Below are 23073 nucleotides of genomic sequence, written 5' to 3'. Positions count from 1 at the left end.
GCCGCATCTTAATACAGTTATTGTTTCATGGGCCAAATCCTCCCTCTCTATATTAATTCTAATTAATAATGCCACATTATGCAGTATTCATTTTTGAAAGTTTATAATAAGTGATGCTCCGGGGTGAGAGAAGGGGGAGGGGGACACAAGGTGGAAGTTTCGCCTAGGGCGCAAAATATCCTTGCACCAGCCCTGCATGTTAGCTCATGATTCCTGCAGAGAACAGCTTGTTTACTTACCAGATCAGCAGTTTGGGTCACTAGTGTTGTCAGTAGTTGGCTCTGTGTGTGTTCTTTCGGTATGCTGTCCCAGCTCTGAGCAGATAGCCGGTACACCACATCTGGATCAGACCACCCCATAAGACCATAACACTTCATTCAATAGTGAAGGCACCTGGCTAGGTTTATTATTAATGAAGCACAGTCCCAGTATCCTGTAGACCCTACAGGACCACTAACACATATATGATCATCACAATGGACCAGCTTAGTGAATGGCAGTACTTTCCATTCCCCGGAGATCTGGTCCAACAAAGACACTCCCTCTAAGACCCCTTTTAAACACTGATAAAAAAAGTAATGTATTGCCCCAAAGTGGTTAGTTACCACCCTGTATGTGTTGGTTTGAGCAAAACATCTCTATACATCATGCTGTCATCCTGACTTATCTGTAAGAGAGACCAATGTGTTCCTGTTATCTTTGAGGAGTGTGTTCATACTGCACTTCGTATCAGGGTGTTCTGGTATCACACTTGTAGAATGTGTTTGCATGAATGTCCTGTGCCAGGTACTTCTCAGGAATGTGTGTTTTTGCAATATCAGCCCTGTTCTTGCCAGGTTCTGTGATCCAGCAGGGATGTTTTATAACAGAGCCTGTCTTCTGCTCACAGCCTGACATTTACTTCATTTTACTTTACATCAGCAAGGCTTGACCATAGAATCATAGAAGATTAGGGTTGGAAGAGATCTCAGGAGGTCATCTAGTCCAGGGGTCCCCAACGCCCGCGTCCTGGCCGGCGGTGGAGCATCCGCCGAAATGCTGCTGAATTTCTGCATTTTGGCGGCGATGCCTCTCGATGACATCACTTGTCGGCAGCAAGTGGCGTCATCGAGACGCGTCACTGCTGAAACGCATCAGAAATTCGGCGGCGATGCCTCTCGATTACACCACTTGCTGCCAAGTGACATAATCGAGAGGCGTAGCCACCGAAACGCCGCAGAAATTTGGCGACGTTTCGGCAGATGCTCCACTGCCGCCACTGTCCTTCATCTGGTGCCCGCCAGACGAAAAGGTTGGGGACCACTGATTTGGTCCAACTCCCTGCTCAAAGCAGGACCAACCCCAACTACTTTAGTTCAGGTCTCAGGCCTTATATCATATATAGATGTCTTGGGCTCTCTGTTTGTTCAGAGAAGGGACCATCACTCAAAGAAGAAGAGGAGGTTACTTATCTGTAAATGGAGGTTTTTTGAGATGTGTGATCCCTATCTGCTGTGGATTGATCAATTTGTGGTAGAGAAGGAAAAAATGGTTACCTACCTTTTTGTAACTGTTGTTCTTTGAGGTGTATTGCTTATGTTCATTGCATTCTAGGTGTGTACATGCCCATGTGTGCAGTCAGAGATTTTTGCCTTAGCAGTATCCGTAGGGTCGGCAATGGCACCCCATTGATTGCCACGCTTATGCATCAGTATATCAGGTGCCGCTGACCCTAAGCTCTCTCAGTTGCTTCTTGCTGGCAACTCCAACAGAGGGGCAGGAAGGCAGGTAATGGAATGGACATGAGCAACACATCTCAAAGAACAAGTTATGAAAAGGTAGGTAACTGTTTTTTCTTCTTCAAGTGCTTACTCCTATCAATTCCATTCTAGGTGTTTATGCCAACAGCCCTTGGGATCGCTTGCAAGTTTTACAGCTACTTTGTTTGCTGTTACATATTGTGGGGGCATCCTAAATGCTACCCATACCCTAAAACACGTAAATATCTCCCATTAAAGGTGTCAAAACCGCATGGTGGGTACCCCCCAGCAGTAAAATGTATTAGTAACCCGCCACCACCAAGTTGCGGGTAATACCCTTACCCTTTATTTAAAACCCCCTGGCTTGTATTTTATCTGTGGTCGTAGCGCTTATAAAGCTCTCCCTCCCGGTTGGCGGGGTCGGTGTGGTGTGGCCCGGGTATTGCCTAATGTTCAAATTAACACCACGTTAAATTCTAGTCAAATCCTCAACCTAAAAAGCTATTCTCACAAGCTTTTTACTCCCTCCATAAAAACTAAACTCAAGCGCGCCAAAAATCCCTTAGTTGCTAGGCAAACAAAATTTCATTCCTTTGTCCGTGCGTTCATTCCTGGGTTGGGGGTAGCTAAACTAAAAAAAGCAATTGTAAATATTTCTGCAAAGCTTAAAAAAGCAGCTAATGCATCAATAAACGCTTTCCAAAAGTTGCAACAAAAAATTAATAAGGTAGCAAAAATAGCTGTGCAAAATAAACATGTGCTAAATGCAATAAATGCTAAATTGGGGGGGCTTGTGCTCGCATAAAAAAAATGCTGCTTTTATGTTAATCACTCTGGCTTAATTAAACAAAATTTACGGGCTATTAAAAATGCGGCTGTTGTTTTTCATGCTGTATCTCTTAATCGTACCTTTAATTTTAAAAACCTTCTCCCAAACCTTGGGTCATGGTTTACAGGCCTTTTCCCTACAATTGTTAAATAAATTCTTTTCTGTTTGTTTTTCCTATGTATTGTTTAAATAGTAATCCAATGCACAAAATGTCTGTATAATGCTGTAATCAAAGGTTCTGCTGTCCGTAAAACAACTCAGTACCTGTCTCTTCAGCTTAATCGTAAATTACGCTACAGGCCTGGCAATCTGGGCTTGCCAGGCCCAAAAAAAAAATTGTAAAAGCTGGCTAACCCCCCTTAATAAATTACAAGCGGCCAGTAGGTAAAAAAAAAGTAAGTACTGCTCATAAACACAGTAGCTTGCATTTTTTCACTATCTCTTTTCCTCTGCCTCAAGGCAAAAAAATCCTGCTCCTAACCAGTTAATTCTACTTAAATAAAAAAACATAAAACTTTACACTTACCAATCAAGTATTAACACGCAAGGGTCTTTGTCTAAATGTGTATAAAAGGTTTGTAAAATTTGTGTAAAACAAAATCTTTTGTACCAAGGTACAGGCTCTCCTTTTTCTGCAAAATAAAGCATTTTTCCTTATCCCTGTCAGGCTGTTTATTGACTCTCAGCTAGGCAAACCCAATATTTCGGTAACAGTTTCTGGCGACCCAGATGGGACAACAGGCATTCCTTATCAATGGAATCTTGCAGCTTGCAGCACTGCCCTGCCAAAGCCAGCATTGTCCCGGGCCTGCTGGGTAAGCACATAATGGGACTTAAATGTGTGAACAGACAACTAGTTAGCAGCTTTACAGATCTCTTGGGTTGTCACCTTAGTCAAGAAGACTGATGATGATGCTTGCGCTCGAGTGAAGTTCACTTTGACTATCGCTGATGGAGGCACATTTGCCAGCTCATAGCAATATTAGGTGCAGGCTGTGAGCCAGGATGAAATCCTTTGAGCAGGCACTTGGCGGCCTTTTATCATAGAAGATTAGGGTTGGAAGAGACCTCAGGAGGTATCTAGTCCAACCCCTGCTCAAAGCAGGACCAACACCAACTAAAATCATCCCAGCCAGGGCTTTGTCAAGCTGGGCCTTAAAAACCTCTAAGGATGGAGATTCCACCACCTTCCTAGGTAACCCATTCCAGTGTTTCACTACCCTCCTAATGAAATTGTTTTTCCTAATATCCAACCACTGCAACTTGAGACCATTGCTCCTTGTTCTGTCATCTGCTACCACTGAGCACAGCCTAGCTCCATATTCTTTGTACCCCCCCTCTCCAATTTGTCCACATCCTTTCTGTAGTGGGAGGCCCAAAACTGGATGCAATGTTCCAGATGTGGCCGAATAGAGGGGAATAATCACTTCCCTCAATAATGCCCAATATGCCATTAGCCTTCTTGGCAACAAAGGCACACTGTTGGCTCATATCCAGCTTCTCATCCACTGTAATCCCCAGATCCTTTTCTGCAGAACTGCCACTTAGCCAGTTGGTCCCCAGCCTGTAACAGTGCATGAGATTCTTTTATTCTAAGTGAAGCACTTATCCTGTCTGCCACCACAACGAACAGCTGTGTTGTCTTGAGAAATGGCCTTGTACTGTTAATATAGAAGGTCAGTGCCCCCCTGACATTCAGGGTATGTTACTTGCTCTCCTCTTTGGATTTATGGAGCTTCAGAAAGAAGACTGATAAGTACATGGCCTGCCCAGTATGAAATTGGGAAATTACCTTGGGCAGCACAACTGGGCCTTATCTTTGTAGAAACACCATATAGGGGGGTTCTGAAGTAAGTGCCCTGATCTCAGACAGCCTGTGGGTGGAAATAGCCACCACCAGGAACGAAACCTTCCAGGAGAGAAAAGAAAGAGAGCAGGAAGACAGAGGTTTGAAGGGAGGCCCCATGAGCCTCAACAGGACAAGATTTAAATCACAGGCAGGGACAGGGTCCTGGATGTGAGGGCAAAGATGTCCAGATCTTTGAAGAACTGTCATGAGCGAAGACCAACTTGCTTTGGAATGGAAGGTGGAAAGCCGAAATAATGACCAGGTGGACCCTGACCGATGACAGGGATAAATCCTTAAATTTGAAGTGTTGAAGATAATCCAGGATAACCTGCAGCAAGGCCTGCTCAGCTCAGATGTATCGTTCCAAAGCCCAGCAATGAACCTTTTCCACTTGGCCAGGTAAGTTGCTCTAGTGGAGGGCTTTCTGCTACCCAGATAACCTGTTGCACCCAGGTGGAGCATTCCTGCTCTTCCGCATTCAGCCATGCAATAGCCATGCTGACAAGTACAGCACCTCTAGGTTCGGGTGCAGGAGACTGGTGTGGCCCTATGACAGCAGGTCGGGCCAGAAGGGGAGCCGCAGTGGGATGGCTACCGAAAGGTCCAAAAGCATGCCAAACCACTGCTGGTGAGGCTACTTGGGGGCTACCAGGATAACTTTCACCCTGTACTGTTTGCTCTTCACAAGGACTCTATAGATCAACAGCACCGGAGGGAAGGCGTACATCAGAGCACCTGACCATGGGAGCAAGAAAGCATCTGACAGGGAGCCCCTGTCCATCTCCTGGAGTGAACAGGGCACATGGCATTTTCTGTTCTGACGGGACACAAACAAGTCCACCTGGGGAGGGCCCCACTTTCGGAAGTTCGTACTAGCCAGTTGTGGTGAGACAAGAAGGTCCTGCTGAGGCAATCTGCTAGCACATTTCTGGTCCCAGGCAGGTGCATGGCCACCAGATGAATGGCATGCTGCACATAGAAGTCCCAAAAGTTGAGAGGTTCTTGGCAAAGGGCTGATGACCTGGCTCCACCCTGTCCCTGACCACTGATGTAATACATTGTGGAAGTATTGTCTGTGAAGACCTGCACCACCTTGCCCCTCAGGTGGGGAAGAACGCCTGTCAGGCCAGGCAAACCACCTTTATCTAACTAATACAGCGATTTTCCACCAACTTGGTCCACCAGTATTATTGTTCCTCTTTATAAAAAAAAAATGACAGAAATGGTCCTGAGAATTAGTGACATCATCTCTGGGAGAACCTTGTGAGGGCTAGCATAGAGCCAAAGCTAATATATAGTATCTGAGAGCCCTTCCTAGCCAAACTGACCCAGGTTAGGCTAGGTGGGCAAGGTGAGCCTACCTGTCTCTATTTTCCATCACAAAGGGAGGCCATCAGGGTTGCTTATTGGCCTCTTTCCTCTTTTTTTTCACAATAATGAAGTTGTGATGGGTTTAGAAGGGGTGCAGTATTTCCCTCTCAAACTACTGGACTGCTTTGTGTCTGTCCTTCTTTACACAGGTGATATGGTTTTGCTGTTCCAAACTCCTCTGAGCTTGACACGTTAAAGGCTTTTAGGCCTAGATTCATAAATGTATTTAAGGGTCTAAACACAAGACTTAGGCGCCTAAGTCCCAGTTACAGGCTCCACTGCGATTCACAAAATGCCTGCTGAACCCTGTAGGTGCCTAAACTCACTTGGAGCTAGATTCACACAGGGACTTAGGTGTCTAACTGCCAATTTAGGCACCTACATCTCTGAATCAGGCCCCACTGGAATTCACAAAGCCTCTGCTCATCTTCTGCAGAGGGAGCATGGATGTCAACTCCATAGACGGAGAAGCCAAAAACCTTCCAAGTCACAAACAACAGCCCCAAATCACACATATCCCAATAACACGTACAAAGGGATAATTTTATTGATTACATACTGTAGAGCTGACAGCATTAGTCAGGAGATACATGCAGATCAACTGTGTTTAAACTTGGCATGCAGACTAGGAGCGCTATATAACTGGTAGGAGGTGAGCACCATCTTTAAGCAGTGTGGAGAGGAAGGAACAGGCTTTCCCCTACTGAACATGCTTACATGAGTTTTGTGAGAGTCAGGACAGTGCTGGTAGTTCTCTTGGTAGCTCTCTTGTCTGGAGTAGAGGGGAACTGTGAATAGCAGAACCTCAGAAAAGAATTAACTTGAATTGGACTCACATAACTTAGCAGTAATATGTGAAAAGAAAAAGAGACCTGGTTTACTATCTGCCTGTAACATCATGACTGGACCCAGTTCCACAATCAAACATCTACAAATACAAAAAATGTATTTAGTCTCTTAAAAATACATTCCACACTGTCTAGGGTGCTCAGCTGCTGAATGGCAGCAAGACAAAGGTGCCTCCCCAATGCACACTGAAATAATCAAGGAAGAGTTAGATGATCCCTTGTGCTGTATGCCCTACAAAGCGGCTACATCACTCTTCACCTCTTGCGCAGTAAATGGTCTTTATGCACATGGGTGGGATGATTGTGGCTAATTCTATTAAAGGTGCACACTAGTGTAACTATTTCTTCACTCTGTGTAAATCCTTCCCCCCAAACACCCACGGGAGCCACCTGCAGCCTATTCCTTGTGTTTTCCTTGCTTTTCTGAGCATCTTCAGCATCACAGCCCTCCTGTTGCCCGTCATGTCTAATGAGCTGGTATCTGACAATTCCCACCACTGATGGACAGAGACAGCAAAGAACATCAGGTATTCAGACTCTTGAATTTCCAGAGCCACTGGAGGGGCCATACCTTGCTCAATGCATCTCCAAGGATGGCTGCAGTTTCATTTCCAGACATTAGGGAAGCGGAAGGGAGCTACTCTTGAACCACCTAGTCCAAGAGGTAGGGCCAGCGCTACCATTTAGGCAGCCTAGGCAATCGCCTAGGGTGCCAGAATAAATGGTGGGCGCCGTTTTGCCGGAGGGGGCGGCAGGCAGCTCCGCTGGACCTGCCGCAGTCGTGCCTGCGGATGGTGGGTGCTCACGTGGCTCCGGTGGACCTCCCGCAGGCACAACGGCAGCAGCTCCACTGGAGCCACGGAGCACCGGACCCTCCGCAGGCACCACTGCGGCAGCTCCAGCAGAGCCATGGAGCATCGGACCCTCCGCAGGCACCACTGGGGCAGCTCCAGCGGAGCCGCGGGACCAGCGTGCGAGGCGGCGAAATCGCAGTCCGCCTAGGGCGCTCAAACCCCTAGCGCCGGTCCTGCCGAGAGGTGCCTGAAGCAGGCCTGGTTTGAGGCTATCCATAGCAGTGTGAAAACCCCCTTGGTAAATACCAGTTTTTCCAAAACCTCCTCTCTACCTGGGAGGTGTGGTCTGCATATAAAGGGTTGGCTTTTCTTCAAGTGTTTCGTGGGAGACGAGAACAACCAGTACATACTCCCACAGGCAGCAAATACAGTTACAACTTTGGAATTCTCTGAATGTCTGATTCACATTTTCAGCATTATCAAGTCCATGGAAACCCCACCATATTCATATGCTACAATTACAAACATTTCCCCAGTGCTGACAATATTTACAAATATTTACTCTATTTTACAGCTGTTCTCAAAAGTGTGCAATTTGAGTAAAATGTCATGTTTCCTGAAATCATTAATATTAGTTTAATAATACAATCAGCTCCTATTGCACTCAGGTTTAGGGGATATGTCCCCGTTAGGTTTCAATGAGGATTTCTCGCTCAGAGATAATCTCAGATTTATTAAGAAGACAACCCACAACCTAGTTACTGACATTTACATTCATTATTTACAACCAGTGAAAGGTAGTGAGATTGTTTCTGTTCGAGAACAGGGATCCAAATAATATGACTTAAAGTAGTGAATGAACAGTCCAAACTACTGGCCAGGATAAATGAAGACAAGTTCTTATCTGCTCATCTCTCTGGGCCCCAGAACCCTGGAGTTAAGGAGACAGCTCTCAATCCACTGTGTCTGGCTTCCACAGGACCCTCCTGTGGAGAGCAGAAGTGGTACTGGACACTCCAATGCTCCTAGTCCACTGCTGAAAGGCTGCTAATGCCAGGTGTGTGGACAGGCTCTGATGGGAGCTGGCACCATTCAGAGTTAACAATGAGGCTCACTGCATTCGCCCTTGGCTCTGGTGACAAGGCTGTCAGAGGGAAAGGACAGTGGGCGCATTTGACCTAGATTTCAGTGGTGGGCTGCCCCCCTGTGCTGATTGTGGGGCTTGAGTTTTATGGCTGTCCAAATGGGGAGTTTCTGTTTGCAGGCAGACTAAGGAAGGGCACTGCCCAGTGCTTGGATGACTGCATATAAGTTAGCATGGCCCCATTCCTGCTCTCAGTGACATGTGTGGCAATACCCCCTCTGGCTTCAATGGGAGCATGCAGAGGAGCTGTGTGAACTCTGCCTAATTAGAACATGAGGCCTCCTGCCCAGGTTCTGTGCAGACTGAAAGGAGCAGGAGACATGAGGGCATTAAGATGTGGCTTGAGGAATGGCGAGGCCAGAGATCACTGCAGACTATGCTGGCTGGGTTTGCCCAAGGCCCTGATCCAGCAAATTATCTATGCATGTGTGCAGCTTTCATTCTAAAGTTAGTGTGACTGTACTTGGGCTGAAAGTTATGCACATACTTAGGAGTTTCATTGGATCAAGGTCAAAATGACTTTTTGCTGCACAGCATCATAGGGAGGGAGGCTGTGAGGGCTAGAGGACAAGGCAGGGACTTGTGAGTACAAGACTAGCATCTGATGACCTCAAAGCTACCCCAGTAAGGAGTGAAATGAATGTCTATTGCAGCACTGTATTCAACTGAGGCAGTGCCTGAATGAGGAAAGGCTTGGAAGGAACCACAGAGTCTATGCTGGGTATGTGACCCTCGAGGGCACTGAGAAGGGCTGTCCAGCAGGGGAACAGCCACAGCACAGACACCTTCACCAAGGCTGGGCTCAGCTACAGCAGGCTAACACCCCTTGATGGCCATGGGAATGGTTCAGCTAGTTCCCTGCATGAGTGGCAAGGCTCAGAGAGCTACCCTAACCCTGCACAGAGGGGCAGGCTCAGCCAGCAGCAAGCTAGTGCATGGACCAGGATAGAGGCATAAACGGCAGCAGAACAAGCCTTTGTAGGAGGGGCTCACATGCTGCTGGTGCCCAGGGAGCCATTTACCACAGATGACATGGCCCAACTCACTGCTGACATGAGGTCCAGTGACAGCAGTGGGATTTAGGCTTTGAAGTGACTTCAGCACTGTTGAAAATTTTAGCCATGAACCTTGGGAAAGTAAGAGGGGTAGACGTAAAGAGGAAGGATTGGTCTATTATCAGCATACAAAGAAAACCTTGTACTGTGACTTTAACTATGCTTAGAGCGGAGTTAACACACAAGTGCAATCACACTTCCCAAGAGAATGAAACCAGCCAGGACCCTTTGCTGCCAGTCCAGCAACTGGCCTGGGGAGCACTTCTTCCTTACTGCTCATAAAGTGCTGCCTCCTGTGGGGTACATTGGGAATTTGGGTCCAGTGATGGTACAGAGTGTTCAGAGCACTGCTGCTTCCAGTTGTGGTGGGACAGGATGTTCCCAGCTTAAAAGGCAAGTGAAGGCTAAACCCTCCCCCAGCACCTGTGGAAGGGACAAACATGGCAATTGAGTGGAGCATTAACACTGTCAGCAAACACCGAGTTCCAGCCTCGTTCCCTTTCAGTGGAGGTTCATGGTGACTGTGAGAGGGTGGGGAGGAAACCGTTACACGCAAGGGTGTCCTAACAGCAGAGAGCAAAGAGCCTACTGCAGCTGCCTCAAAGCTTAGGCTGAGGAGTCTGCAGAACTCTCTTTGCCCAGCAGATGGTGTAAAGTAGAAGGATGGAGCAGTGGGCCCCAAGGGGAATTGGTGTGTGTATCTGCAACAGGCTGCTCCCCAGCCCTGAGATGTCACCTAATAAGTGGTTTGTTCTGGGAGCAGATCACCCCCTCTCTTGCCCACAACAATGTAGGCTCAGGACACTCCTGTCATTGGGGCATGCCTGGCTCTGCTGTCCTTACCATACAAGGTTGCAGCATGGGCAGGAAGCAGCCACAAAATGAGCTCAGCTCTCCTGGAGTGGGGCTGAGGGCATGAATGTCAGGTAATGAATCCTCCCCTCGCATTGTACTGGACAGGCCAAGCACAGGGCTCTGAGTGAGCTGGGCCTTATCCAGCAGCCTCCCAGGCTGAGCTCCTCCATGGATTCCAGGTGCTGGGGAGACCCAGTGGCAAGCATGAGGGGAAGGCAATGTTGTTTCTTAGGACCCAACAGGGACTCCGTCCTCCCTGGCCCAGAGTGCAGAGTGCCCCAGTGACAGTGCATGGGGGCTAAGTGGGTGCAGAAGATAAGGGCTCAGTAGACTCCTCTTCTTTTCTCCTATTATTGCTCCAGCCTCCTCCCTAACCCCAGCCCCTGGATTGGCTGGGCCCACTGGCGATCTCCTATGGGGAGGGGTGGCCATTCCTGATGGCTAAAAGAGAGGTCTGGGGAAAAGAGCAGCTGTTTCTATATGTGAGTTGGGGATGGGAAGATGGGACAGGGATGGGGTTGCCTATGGGAACATGAGAGCTCTGTACCCATCTGTGGTTCACATGCAAACTGCCTTCCCTGAGAGCAAATAGACTACGAGATCACGGCACGGACTGGGCTGGGTGCCTTGCAGCACTAACAGCCAGTGCAATGGAGTCTGCTTCTGTCCCCTCCCCCTCCCCGTCTCTCTCTGCGGAGGATATTAACCTTGGAAACACACGCCTATAGTCTTTGATTGTGCCTCGATCCTAGCCAGGATGGGATGGCTCCCAGCATGGCCAGAGGGGAGACAGGAAGGTTCAGGCAACCACCCTGTCCTGAAGCATGATGGGAGGTTCATGGGATAGCCCCTGTCCAGAGTGGTAACAGGGAGGGGCAAGGAAAAGTCTCTGTCCAGAGGGGTAGTAGGGAGAAAGTAGAACAGCCTCTGGCCAGAAGGGAGATGCACAGGATGGCTCCTGGCAAGGCTAGCCAATGGCCTGAGCATATCAATCCCAGCTTAGCTCAATGCTCATTTATGCCTTTTGGGAAGGAAGAGAAGCCCGTCTTGGAGAGGAGGATTCTGCCTTCGAGTGCAAGGTGCAAAGCTCCATTCATGAACCTTTGTGCATGGCAGCTAAGGTGGGAGAGGGGGGCAGTGGCAGCACAGCGCTCTGGCTGAAAGGCAGCCAGGTCCAAGCTAGGGGAAGCATTCACTGCTGTTATGCTTGGTTCAGTAAACAGCCTTGTATTATCAAATCTCTGGCCAAGGAGGAATGGGGTGGCAAGGCATGCCAGGCCTGTGGCAGGAGTCCTGGTGAAGAAGCTCTCTAAGCAATGTTCTCTGCACATAGATGTGACCTGCGGTGAATGCATTACTCCTACATGTGGTTGAAGAGATCTGGGAACTCATGTGCTTTCCTGGTGCAAGGTGTTTTGACTGAACAATAGCAGAGGCAGATTAAGAGTAATGCAAACTTTCATCATGACACTGAAAACTTTCAGATGTGGAAGGACTTGGTTCCTTTTGAAAATCCAGATGTGCTCAGCATCTGTGAGAACCAGTTGCATTGTGGCCATTGGGGTAGCTCTAGTGTTCTTTATAAATTACAGTGGTTAATGTAGGGTTCTCTTTTGTACTGCAAGTATCATAGCAGGCTATATAGAAGCAGTGGCCATGGACCCAGAAGAGTTTCCATACAGACCTATATTCCTGTGGAGACAAATCCAGTCTCAGCCCAGAGATGAGAAGTGGGGTTCCCCTGAGAGAAGTCTCTGCAGCCACCTTCCTGGCAGAGAAGGAAAATGTGCTGGTTAATCTTCTGTCTCACACACAAATCACATTAGAAAACAGATTCCAGGCTAGTTGAAGGCTTTGTCGCATTTACAAGGCAGGAATGACACCCATGCAGCTGGTAACATCCTTAGCTCTTGCCCCACGAAATGGAGTGTTCGTTTGGTGAAAGGAAAGAAGTTCATCTCCTAGAGGTCATCCGGGAGGAGCGGGAAATGCCCTAGAAGAGAGAACCCCACATCATCACATACTCAGCAGCTCAGAGATCTGTTCCCCTCCAACAGCAGTATGCACCACAGGAACAAACATAACAACTTCTCTTGGACAGCCACCACCCTCCAAACCCTCTCTCTTTACCTCCTCTCCTACCTTCCCCTGGGGGGAGCAAATCCCACAGCCTCATGCACCAGACAGGGCAACTCAGAGGGAGCAGACAGGGTCAGATCTGGCCAGTGGAACCTACCCCCTTTTCTGTATTTACGCTGGAACAGCTCTGACATGCCCTATCTCATCCTTAGGCTTCTCAGGGATACCATGGCCTTGTCCAGGGACAAGTCATATTTGTTAAATCAGACTCCTTGAGCTACAGAAGGAGCACACAGTTTTGTAGTTGCTATTTTCTCAGTTTTATGGAATTTTTCCCTTAGGGACCTGGCCTGTTTCCCAGTGGATATAACCTGGGCACTAGTGTTCAGGGTTTTCTGGCTGCCAACCTCAAGAAGGCAGCCCGTGATCTATGAATCACACTGGGTTCATCTTGTGTATCATCACCAGTAATAGGTGACCCTGCAGGGCCAAAATAAGCCCTCAGCTAAATCTGTGGAGCCCCATTTTCTGCAGATCATGATCCTAATGACACTCATGCAATGTCATTAGCCTTAAGGTGTCCCTGTGGGAATACTTTGGCTGCAGAACAACTACCATTGGTGATAATACAGGGAATGGAAAGAACTCAGCTTGACTCTCAGATCCAAAGGGGAGTTGGTGGCATTGACAGTTATAAAACATGTCTTCTTATTTCCAAATTAGACAAATCTGATCTCAAGTCATGGAGCCCCATGATGCCATTGGACAGTGGCTTTTCACAGCAGTCACATTAAGTTACATAGTGTTTACTTTGCTAACAGCATCCGTCGAAAAAAGCATACTCAGGACAGATGCCATGCATCTCTAAGTACCAGTGCAGACAGGCTCTGAAGGAACAGCAGCCAACTGTCAAAAAATTCATATCTTGACGAATTCCCAGGCAGTGTTTCTCAGGCTTGGCCATGCATGTGCTCAGGCCCATGTCAGCTGACCTAGCATTGCGGAGCTCAGGCAACAGGGCTGTTTAATCACTACGTAGGCATCTGGGCTCAGGCTGACTTCCAGGCTTTGGGACCCTATGAGGGGGAGGGTCCCAAAGCTCAGGATCCAGCCCAAGCCCAAGCCTGCAATTTTTACAGGCTTGCAGTTCAAGCCCTGCAAAGCCAAGTCAGCTGCCATGGATCATCCACGAGTGTTAAAGTGCAGTGTAGGCTCATGCAAATCCCCTCTGAGTTCTCTGTATGGGGAAGGAAGTGGTGCTTGTGAGAGACGATTTCCTCACCACCCACTGCTCCAAATACTGATAAATGAAAATCAATGGGAAGAAACCCTGCACACAAGCTTATACCCAAAGGAAAGTTCAGAGTGAGGCAAAATAGGATGTCATCCCGACTGACTTGCAATCTGTTGGGTTTGCTTCTTAATGAACATGGAACAGAAAGAGTTCTGGGCAGCTCCAGCACTGTTCTTCACCCCTAATCACACAGGGAGCGAAAATAGCCACCTGACCCTCCATCCATTTATCTATACCCCTGTGACCCTGTCCCCCGTATGAAAAGAGGTCAGAAGGATCCGCCTACCCCAAGCACATGGACAGGAATGGACCCTCAACCCTGCAACAGTGGCCCCAGGGCTGACCTGGCTGTAGGGTGAAAGTCAGCGAGCTTTCAAATCTCTGAAGCAAAAGCTTTATGCCTTATGACCAGTTTAGTTCTCTTTAGAATAGCACTTAGATTGACCTACCGGGTCCTCTGTTTTGCAGCCCAGCTGTGCATGGGGGCTGGTTCCAGGGCGCTGCTGCAGCTCCACCTGGGAGGTTGGCCTTTTCTTTGAAGTCTCCGCCTGGGACAGCTGCTCAGAAGAGCCATACTGTTTTCTTCTGGAAGTGGGAACAAAATCTTTGCTTTCCTCCTGTAGTAATAGGAGCAAAAAGGTTGGAAATCTTGTGCTGTTTAATACACCAGAGACTACCCAGAACTTTAGCTGCCTCCAAGAGTCCTGCAGGTGTGCAGCACTGGAGAAGTCATGGCTAATTTAGCTAATGTGCCCACTTCCCCACAGTGAGTTTCACCATTCATTGTGCTGTCCAGTCTCACAGAGGGCATAAGGCCTTCTGGGGAACCTCACAGTCCTCTGTCAGATTTACTGATGAAAATAACTTTGCATCATCAGCAAACGACCTGCTGCCCATGTATTCCCACAGCAAACCCAGAGTGCAGAATAACTGATGCAATGACAAGGTTCCAAAGTAAAAAAAAACAGTTTAACCAGGCAAGAAATATAGAAATTAGAACTGCAACAGCACCATTAACTTGGCTTCAGGGCAAACTGGTTCGTTTTCAATTAATATTTATAAACAGCAGCGTTCTGAAGCCAACATTTTTCGAAGTGGGCCCTGAGCGAGGGGCTTCCCTTTTTGGGTGCCCAGCATTAGACACATAGGCCCAGATCCTTAGAGATACCTCAGCATTGCTCTGATCAGGGTTGCAATGTGTAACCCCTAGGTGCTCTGCCACCCTGTTGCATTTCAGCCCATGCTAGGTGCCCAGACCCGCCATACGATAGGTGTATAAAGAAGGGGTTCTTAGAAGCCAGGTAGCTGAGCAGGGAGCTGTCTAAGCCAGCCAGGAGCAAAAGGTTGAGGAGACGGGTAGAGAGAAGAATGGGGTATAGATGCCTAAGTGGCTGACCTGGATTACCTAGCATCTCCCTCCACTGAGGATCCTCAGCCACGAATGCTCTCCTGCAGTTAGGGATCTAGGCCCAGAGTTTCAAAGGTATTTAGGCACCTAATTCCCACAGGAGTTAGGTGTTGTCATAAACAGATAAGAAAAGTTAATAGCACAGAAGTACTTTATATCTCTTTGGCTGTAAAGTGTTAACAAGTTCAGTAAGCCTGGCTGTCACCTGACCAGAGGACCAATCAGAGGACAGGATACTTTCAAATCTGGAGGGAGGGAAGTTTTTGTGCTGTGCTGTTAGTTTTGGTTGTTGTTCACTCTGGGGGCTCAGAGGGATCAGACGTGCAACCAGGTTTCTCTCCAATACAGGCTCTTATAAGTTCAGACTAGTGAGTACTAGGTAGATAAAGCGAGTTAGGCTTATAGTTGTTTTCTTTATTTGCAAATGTGTATTTGGTTGGAAGAAGTTCAAATGTGTATTTGGCTGAAAGGATTTTAATTTGTACTTGTATACTTAGGCTGGGAGGGTGTTCCCAGTGTCTATAGCTGAAAGACCCTGTACCTATTCCATTTTTTTAAAATTTACAAAGATAATTTTTACTGTTTTTTCTTTCTTTAATTAAAAACTTTTCTTGTTTAAGAACCTGATTGTTTTTTTATTCTGGTGAGACCCCAGGGTACGGGGTCTGGATTCACCAGGGAATTGGTGGGGAGAAAGGAGGGAAGAGGGAGAGAGAGGCTGATTTCTCTCTGTGCCAGGATTACTTTCTCTCAGGAAGAGTCTGGGAGGAGGAGAGAGAAGGAGGGGGAAGGTGGATTTTCCTCTCTGTTTTGTGATTCAAGGAGTTTGAATCACAGTGATCTTCCAGGGTAACCCAGGGAGGGGAAGCCTGGGAGAGGCAACAGTGAGGGAAAGGGTTTACTTTCCTTGTGTTAAGATCCAGAGGGTCTGGGTCTTGGGGGTCCCCGGCAAGGTTTTGGGGGGACCAGAGTGCACCAGGCACTGGAATTCCTGGTTGGTGGCAGCGCTACAAGTACTAAGCTGGTAATTGAGCTTAGAGGAATTCATGCTGGTACCCCATCTTTTGGACGCTAAGGTTCAGAGTGGGGAATTGTACCATGACAGGTGTCTAAATACCTTTGAGGATCAGGGCTCTAAGCCAGTTCAGCTGCTTAGGTAGCCCATGTCTGAGCATCTGTAACCGTTTCTCTCTCTCTGTTTCTTGCTCATGCTTGACACCTTTCTCATGCTTGCTCTACATTTTCCATTGGTCCTGGTGCTCTCTTCTGCAGGCTCTCTGCTGCCTATTAGTGGCTTGCCTCCAGCCCTCCTGCTGTCGGTCTGACTGGTATCAGGACTTAGACCTGATCAGAGAATGCTGACTGGATTAGGTCCCAATAGCAAGCCAGGAATTCCCTGCCTAGTTTGAGAATCCTGCTTCGGGGGCTATGGGGCTTCAGCGAGGGTTCAGAGCAGCTCAGTAGCTGTGGGGCAGAGTTAGTACTTCGGTGTGACCAGTGGAAACTTAGGCACCCAGGGCACTTAGGCGTCAGCTGAGTCATGGCTTTCAAAATGCCAGTGGCATCTCAATGGTGTGCTTAGGTACCTGCAGAGGCAGATAGGCCTCTAAGAACTTTTGAGGATCTGGGCCCTAATATTTGATTTTCAGAGATGAAGAACGTCTACAGCTCCTATTGATTTCAACCAGGTAGCCAAAAACTGGATACTCTAAAATTAGCAGCTGTCTTTGAAGATGGGAGTCTAAACTACCTCTTAAACAAACAAAGCAGAATTAAAATATACTCCACCTGTGCAATGCATCTGGTTACATGTTGCTACTGGAACAACTTTTCCATTTCTGGACTTTGTGGTTGCAATTGTGCAACATTCAAGTCACATAAACATAACTTTATGCATTTAGTTTGTTTTAAAGAAAAATTACTATATACTAACTCTGAAGAGTTTGGTTTAATTCAGTAGGTGTCAGATTAGCCCCGTATATTTAGCAGAGAAATGGCTGGAAGTTGAAGCAAGAGAAGTTCAGTCTGGAAATAAGGTGTACATTTTTAACAGTAAGAGTAATTAACCATTGGAACAATTTACCCAGTGTTGTGGTGGAGTGTGCATCACTGACCATCTTTAAATCAAGATTGGCTGTTTTTGTAAAAGCTGGGGCAGTTTCTCTGTCCTGTGTACACAGGATGACCACAGAAGATGATCAAAATGATCCCTGCTGGCCTTGGAATCTATGACCACCACCACTCTGTGTATTCTTGCTAGAGTTTTATCTGGGATGATTACAGAAAGATTCTGGAACAAGAAGAATGTCCTTTGAAAAAATACTCATTTTGAGTGTGCCCCTAAACAAGAAAATGCATACTTCCCCCAGCACTCCAAATCTTTTCTCATTTCCTGAGGTAGTGGTCTGATATTGAAATCATGGAGCTCTTCTAGGCACTTTGAGATCTGATTCCCAGGTATTTGTATCAAATGTTTTCTGGAAGGGTGACTTCTCAGAGACTGGCAAATTCACAGACAGCACTTCAAATTTAGAACATTTTACTTTAAAGCCACTCATTTCCCTAAAGTCACGGATTTCTTTAGCTGTTTGGGTTAGATACAAATAATATCACATCCCTGGTGATTACAGCTGATATGTTCTTACAAGTTCTATTCCTGTGATAAATTCACTGTGCAATAGGCTCCACGGCTAAGGCTGCGAGTTTGTCACAGAGGTAACAGATTCCATGATATTCTGGGACCTCTGTGACTTCTGCAGTGGCTGGCCTGGGGGCTGAACGAGTAGCTCGGGCAGCCCCTGGGCCAGCTGCACCAGCTGCTGTGGGGGCAGCCTTAGGCCCCCCCCTCCCCCAGCAGCAACAGGAGTTTGGATGAGGGGCTCAGGGCTGGGAGCTGGGGCACAGGAAGGAGTAGGGGCTCTGGGCAGCGCTTACCTCGGGGGGGGAGGAGGTCTCCCCGGAAGCGACAACATCCCTCGGCTCCTAGGTGGAGGCATGGCCAGGGGGCCCTGCGTGCTGCCTTTGGGAGCTGCAAAGCCAGTGCTTGGAGTGGAGGCAATGCGCAGACCTGCCTGGTCATATCTCCACCTAGCAGCTGAGGGATGGTTCTGCTTCTGGGGAGCCGTGGGGGTCCCAGGCCATGCAGTGCCACCTGCCTCCCTCCCAGCATCTGCAGGGACTGGGGCCATGGCCCCCCCAGGCTGCCTCCCCACAGCACCCGTGGCACCCCCATCCCAAGATTTAGTCACGGGTATTTTTAGTAAAAGTCATGGACAGGTCTTGGGCCGTGAATTTTTGTTTACTGCCCGTGACCTGTCCATTACTTTTACTAAAAATACCTGTAACTAAAATGTAGCCTTATCCATGGCTAATGTGAAGATTAAAGGAGACAATGGACACCCCCCTTTAGTTCCCCAGCACAATTCCCACAGGAGAAACTTTGAACAGAAAGGTTTAGATGCAGAAAGGAATTCAGGCCCTTAACAGACACTTCAGATGCCTGCATCCAACATTTAGATCCTCAGAACCCCCACTCAGCTGCCATTTAACCCTGTAGACACCTAAATTTCCACCTGCAAAGTCACTGAGGTGCCTAAAATCTGCCACTGAGTATGCATACAATCACTTCAGTCCTAACACCTAGGTACCTCTCTCACATGAGTCCTGGCAGCAGCCTCAATTTCAGCATTCCTATGCCGACAGGGCCAGCTGGAGAGGCAGGTGCCAATTTCTGGGGGCACCAATTCAACACCATGGAGTTGGAGTGTGTGACATCACTTGGCTGGGTTTTTCCACCCTGGTTGGCAAAACACCTAGGGCCAACTCTGCCCATCTATCTTGTCTTAGAGGCCTCACTTTGGAAGGCATGCTGAGAGCCCTGTGCTAAACAATGCTGATCCTGGAAATGCAGGTGTTGGTGCTGCCTCCCCCTTATAGCCTTCAGCCTACCTACTGACTTTGGAGTGGAGACCTAGGTTCAAATCCCTCTCTGCTTGCTGTGGAGCAGGGATTTGAACTCCCATTTCCCTTCAGGCTGCTCTAGCCACTGGGCTGGGGATTAGCACGAAGTATGTCTCTTCTAGTCTTGCCTGTTGATGCTGTTCCACTTTGTATAAATAATTAGTCACTGGACCAGAAAAAGAGTGACTGACTCTTAGCCCAGCAGTTAGGGCATTCAGTGAGGATGGGAAGAGACCTCTGTTGAAGACCAGCCATCATTGACAACTTCCTTTTTGAAATACAAACATCAGAACTAGACAGTATCTAGTGATGGTTTCACTAAGGTCTTACACAGAGGTAATACCACCTCCCTACTGTACTTGCTATTCCCGCTTGTACATCCAGGGACCCCTTATAGACTCACACTGGGAACTCAAGTGCAGTTGGTTATCTACCATAACCTTTAGGTCCTTTTCAGAGTCACGTCTTTCCAGAGTACAGTCCCCTATCCTGGAAGGCTGATTTATATTCGTTCTTTCTAGACGTATGACTTTGTATTTGGCTGTATTAAAACCGATGTTGTTCAAATTAGCCCAATTTATCAAGCAATCCAATTCAGTTGTCCCCATCATTATTTACCACTCCAATTTTTTATCTCATCTGCAAACTTTACCAGCAATGATTTTATGTTTTCTTCCAGATCATTAAGATAAAGAACAGAACCCCGTGGGACACGACTAGAAACACCCTCATTGAATGACATTTACAATTACCTTTTAAAGCTATTTAACATAGACTATGTTGATTTTATATAGTGCTAATCTTTTTTAATCAGCCTGTCATACAAGACTAAATCAAATGCCTTCCAGTAGTCTACAGGAGTATATTATATTAACAGGTTTCAGAGTGGTAGCCATGTTAGTCTGTATCAGCTAAAACAATGAGGAGTCCTTCTGGCACCTTAGAGACTAACAAATTGATTTGGGCATAAGCTTTCGTGGGCTAGAACCCACTTCAGCAGATGCATGGAGTGGAAAATACAGGAGCAGGTACAAATACATGAAAAGATGTAAGTTGCCTTACCAAGCGTGAAGTCAGTCTAACAAGACAAATAACTTCAAAAGATATTTTTCCTCCCTTGGTATCCTGCTGTCAATTGAATTATTATACCTGCTCCTGTATCAGCCTTTCCATTATTTTTTCATTATTTTGCTAGGAATCAATGTCAGGATAATCCATCTATAGTTCCTGGACCATCCTGTTTACCCTTTTAAAAAACTGGTACAATAGTAGCATTGTTCCAGACCTTTGGAACTTCCCTAGTGTTCCAAGACTTGTTAAAAATCAACATTAATGATTCAGAAAACTTCTTGGCCAATTCTTTTAATACACTGGTATCCTGTAGATTTAAAAACATCCCCGCTAGGAATGCCACCTCACCTCTGAGGTGTTGGGAAGATAAATTCTGTTTACAATATTTATTTTTTGGTGTATGCAATCCGATCAAGCCAAGCCATAGCATTCTTATTAGCGATGTTCGAGGCACGAAGACCTCCAGAGAGTTGAGTCATTTTGCAGTCCTCCACATATCATGGTTTGTGGCTGCCCACACTGACATAGTGGACTGTCTCTGAAATGCCAACAAAATTCCACTGCTGTTTATAAAGAACTTAAGAGGCAAATTTTCAAAGGTATTTATGCACCTAAAGATGTAGACAGGTGCCTAGTAGGATTTTCCAAAAGGTCAGGGTGCCCAACTCCCACTGAAATCAAGTTTGAAATCTACTGAAATCAATGAGAGTTGGGTACCTAGGATCCTGCTAGGCACCAATTTGCATTGTTAGATGCCTAAATACTTTTAAAAATCTGGCCCCGTTATACAAGGATGAAAGCAACATAGTTTCGTCCCAGTCTAATTCTGGTGTTTGAGTAGGATTTCCACTTCTTTTGGATGCTCTTCTAGTTTACTGAGCTCAGGAAGATTTTCAGACGTGCCAAATGGATGATGGAGCACAAGCCCCATTGACTGTCCTTGACCTTTAATGGGACTTGAGGCCCTAAATCCCTTAGGCACATTTGAGAACCTCCACCTCGTTCATATCTGTACTTACTCAGGCAGATTTTATTCTCCCCCACTACTTTGGTTTTTCTCTCCTTGGAAGGCCATCCCACCACCAAACATTGGCTCTGAACTAGACACCAGGCTCATTCTAGGATTTGGAGGTTTGAACTTTGCCCTTCAACATGCTCTTAGCGTCTCTCCACATAGTGTTCACTCTTAGGGAACTAATCCCTTAGGACTGTGAGTTTGCTGGAGTGTGCCCAAGATCTTGCCTCCCATCTTTTTGCTCTGTCATACCTATTGGTTGCCAGTCCTACCCCCTGCCTCCTATAGGAAGTGTGTGTATGGGTATGATATGACTAAAACTGCTCTCAGGAATGAGAACAGGTTTGCATCCTAAAGTGACTCCATGCTCAGAAATGTGAAGGAAGAAATTAACAGTTGCACTAGCTCTTTTTAAATGCTGGGTGTATTCTTAAGTTGGTTCCTTCTGCTACAGAGAGGGCTGTAAATGACTTGAATGTGTTTGTAAGTTGTATTTTTATGCACTTTGCATTAAGAGTCTTCCAAAGAACTTAAGAACATCTCTCTGTGATGTATTTTCTCTCTCAGGAACCTGCTTCCAATGACCTATGGCTCTTACAACTGATTGCCTCCAATGGAGGGTTCATTGTTCTTCTCAAGAGGTTCAGAAAGGTTTCACTGTTAATACTGTTTCTTTAGTGAGGTAGGGGTGGGGCAGGGGAAAGATCTGCTCTAGGAATTATTTGGGGGCAGGTCTCTTGCCTGTGCTGCACAGTTGGCCAGAACAGATGATCCCAATGGTCCCTTCTGGCCTTGGAATCTATGAAAGCAAGGGAGAAGGGAGAGAGGGTCATTTTGCAAATGAGAGGAAGCCAACGCTAGGCAAGGCTCCTTAATTAGACACCTCACAAGCTTAACAGACAAAGGTCCTGTGCATTCCAAATCATTACAGCTTAATCAATTCAAAGCCAATGCCTTGTAGGTTGAAGTTGTGCCTTGCTCCTGAGGGCTATTTCAAGGCCAGAGGTTAGTGTTCACACCTGAGCCACTGCAGATACATGTCGCCTCTGAGAAAGGGCACCCTAGGTTTATCAGCTAGTTTTGAAAGCTCAGCTTTCATTTAAAAAAAAATGTTGCTAGCCTTCAAAGTTGCTGGGAAAGGCTCACGCTAAACCCAACCACATAATTTTTGAGATCCGACTCATGATCTTTGAGGTTAGGCTCTACAGACCTTTTCTATCCCTCCAAGGTCTGGAAAGCTGGACTCAAGATGTTAAGTATATGACCACTCAAATGTGTGATGTTGGGTAAAAGCTTCATTTGGGCTGCACTGCTAACACATTCATAGCTCTGCCATGCATGTAAGATGTGTTTATTCCAAACAGAAGCCAAAAAATCCTGTATTCCATGCCATCATGTATTCTTTATTTATCTGTCTCTCCTCCCGAAGCCTCTCCCTGCACACAATCTCAATTCAATGAAAAAACTTTCTCTTCTAGATCTCCAGCCTTCCAAGATCCCTCCATCCCATTTAAAATACCAGCTGGAACATCTTCCTTCTTACCTAGACTCTTACCAACAGAGAACTCAGTGCTAACCATACTATCTCAGGGCCAGATTGTCAAGGTATTTAAGTACCTAAATGAAACAGTTACTGTAAGTGTGGTTCTTTGAGATGTGTTGCAGACGTTTACAGGGGTGGTGTTCACGTCTCGTGTCTATAACTCTTCCCTTGGCTATATGAGGCAGCGCTGCCCCAACCCCCCCCAGTCTCTTTGCACCG

At 46.9% G+C, this 23073-nt stretch overlaps 1 protein-coding gene across 4 annotated transcripts in view; it reads right to left on the bottom strand.

The window, feature by feature from the left end:
• Positions 1-7603: 7603 nt before the first annotated feature.
• Positions 7604-23073, bottom strand: part of LUZP1 (leucine zipper protein 1) — a 29287-nt gene continuing 13817 nt past the window's right edge. The window contains exons 2-4 of one of the 4 annotated variants that reach the window (XM_030538977.1): positions 14307-14474; positions 12169-12252; positions 7604-10052 (exon numbers count right to left, since the gene is read on the bottom strand). In XM_030538977.1, the coding sequence (XP_030394837.1) occupies positions 12169-12252; positions 14307-14474 (252 nt within the window). In that variant the 3' untranslated portion in view covers positions 7604-10052. Of the gene's footprint in view, positions 12478-14306; positions 14475-23073 lie in introns of all 4 variants that reach the window. The other 3 variants (XR_003997302.1, XM_030538978.1, XM_030538975.1) reach the window with 3 other exon arrangements.

The sequence above is a fragment of the Gopherus evgoodei genome, chromosome 20 (assembly GCF_007399415.2).
Source record: "Gopherus evgoodei ecotype Sinaloan lineage chromosome 20, rGopEvg1_v1.p, whole genome shotgun sequence".
NCBI lineage: Eukaryota > Metazoa > Chordata > Testudines > Testudinidae > Gopherus > Gopherus evgoodei.
Note: the sequence above shows the minus strand (reverse complement) of the source record. Positions and strands in the feature narration are given on the sequence as shown.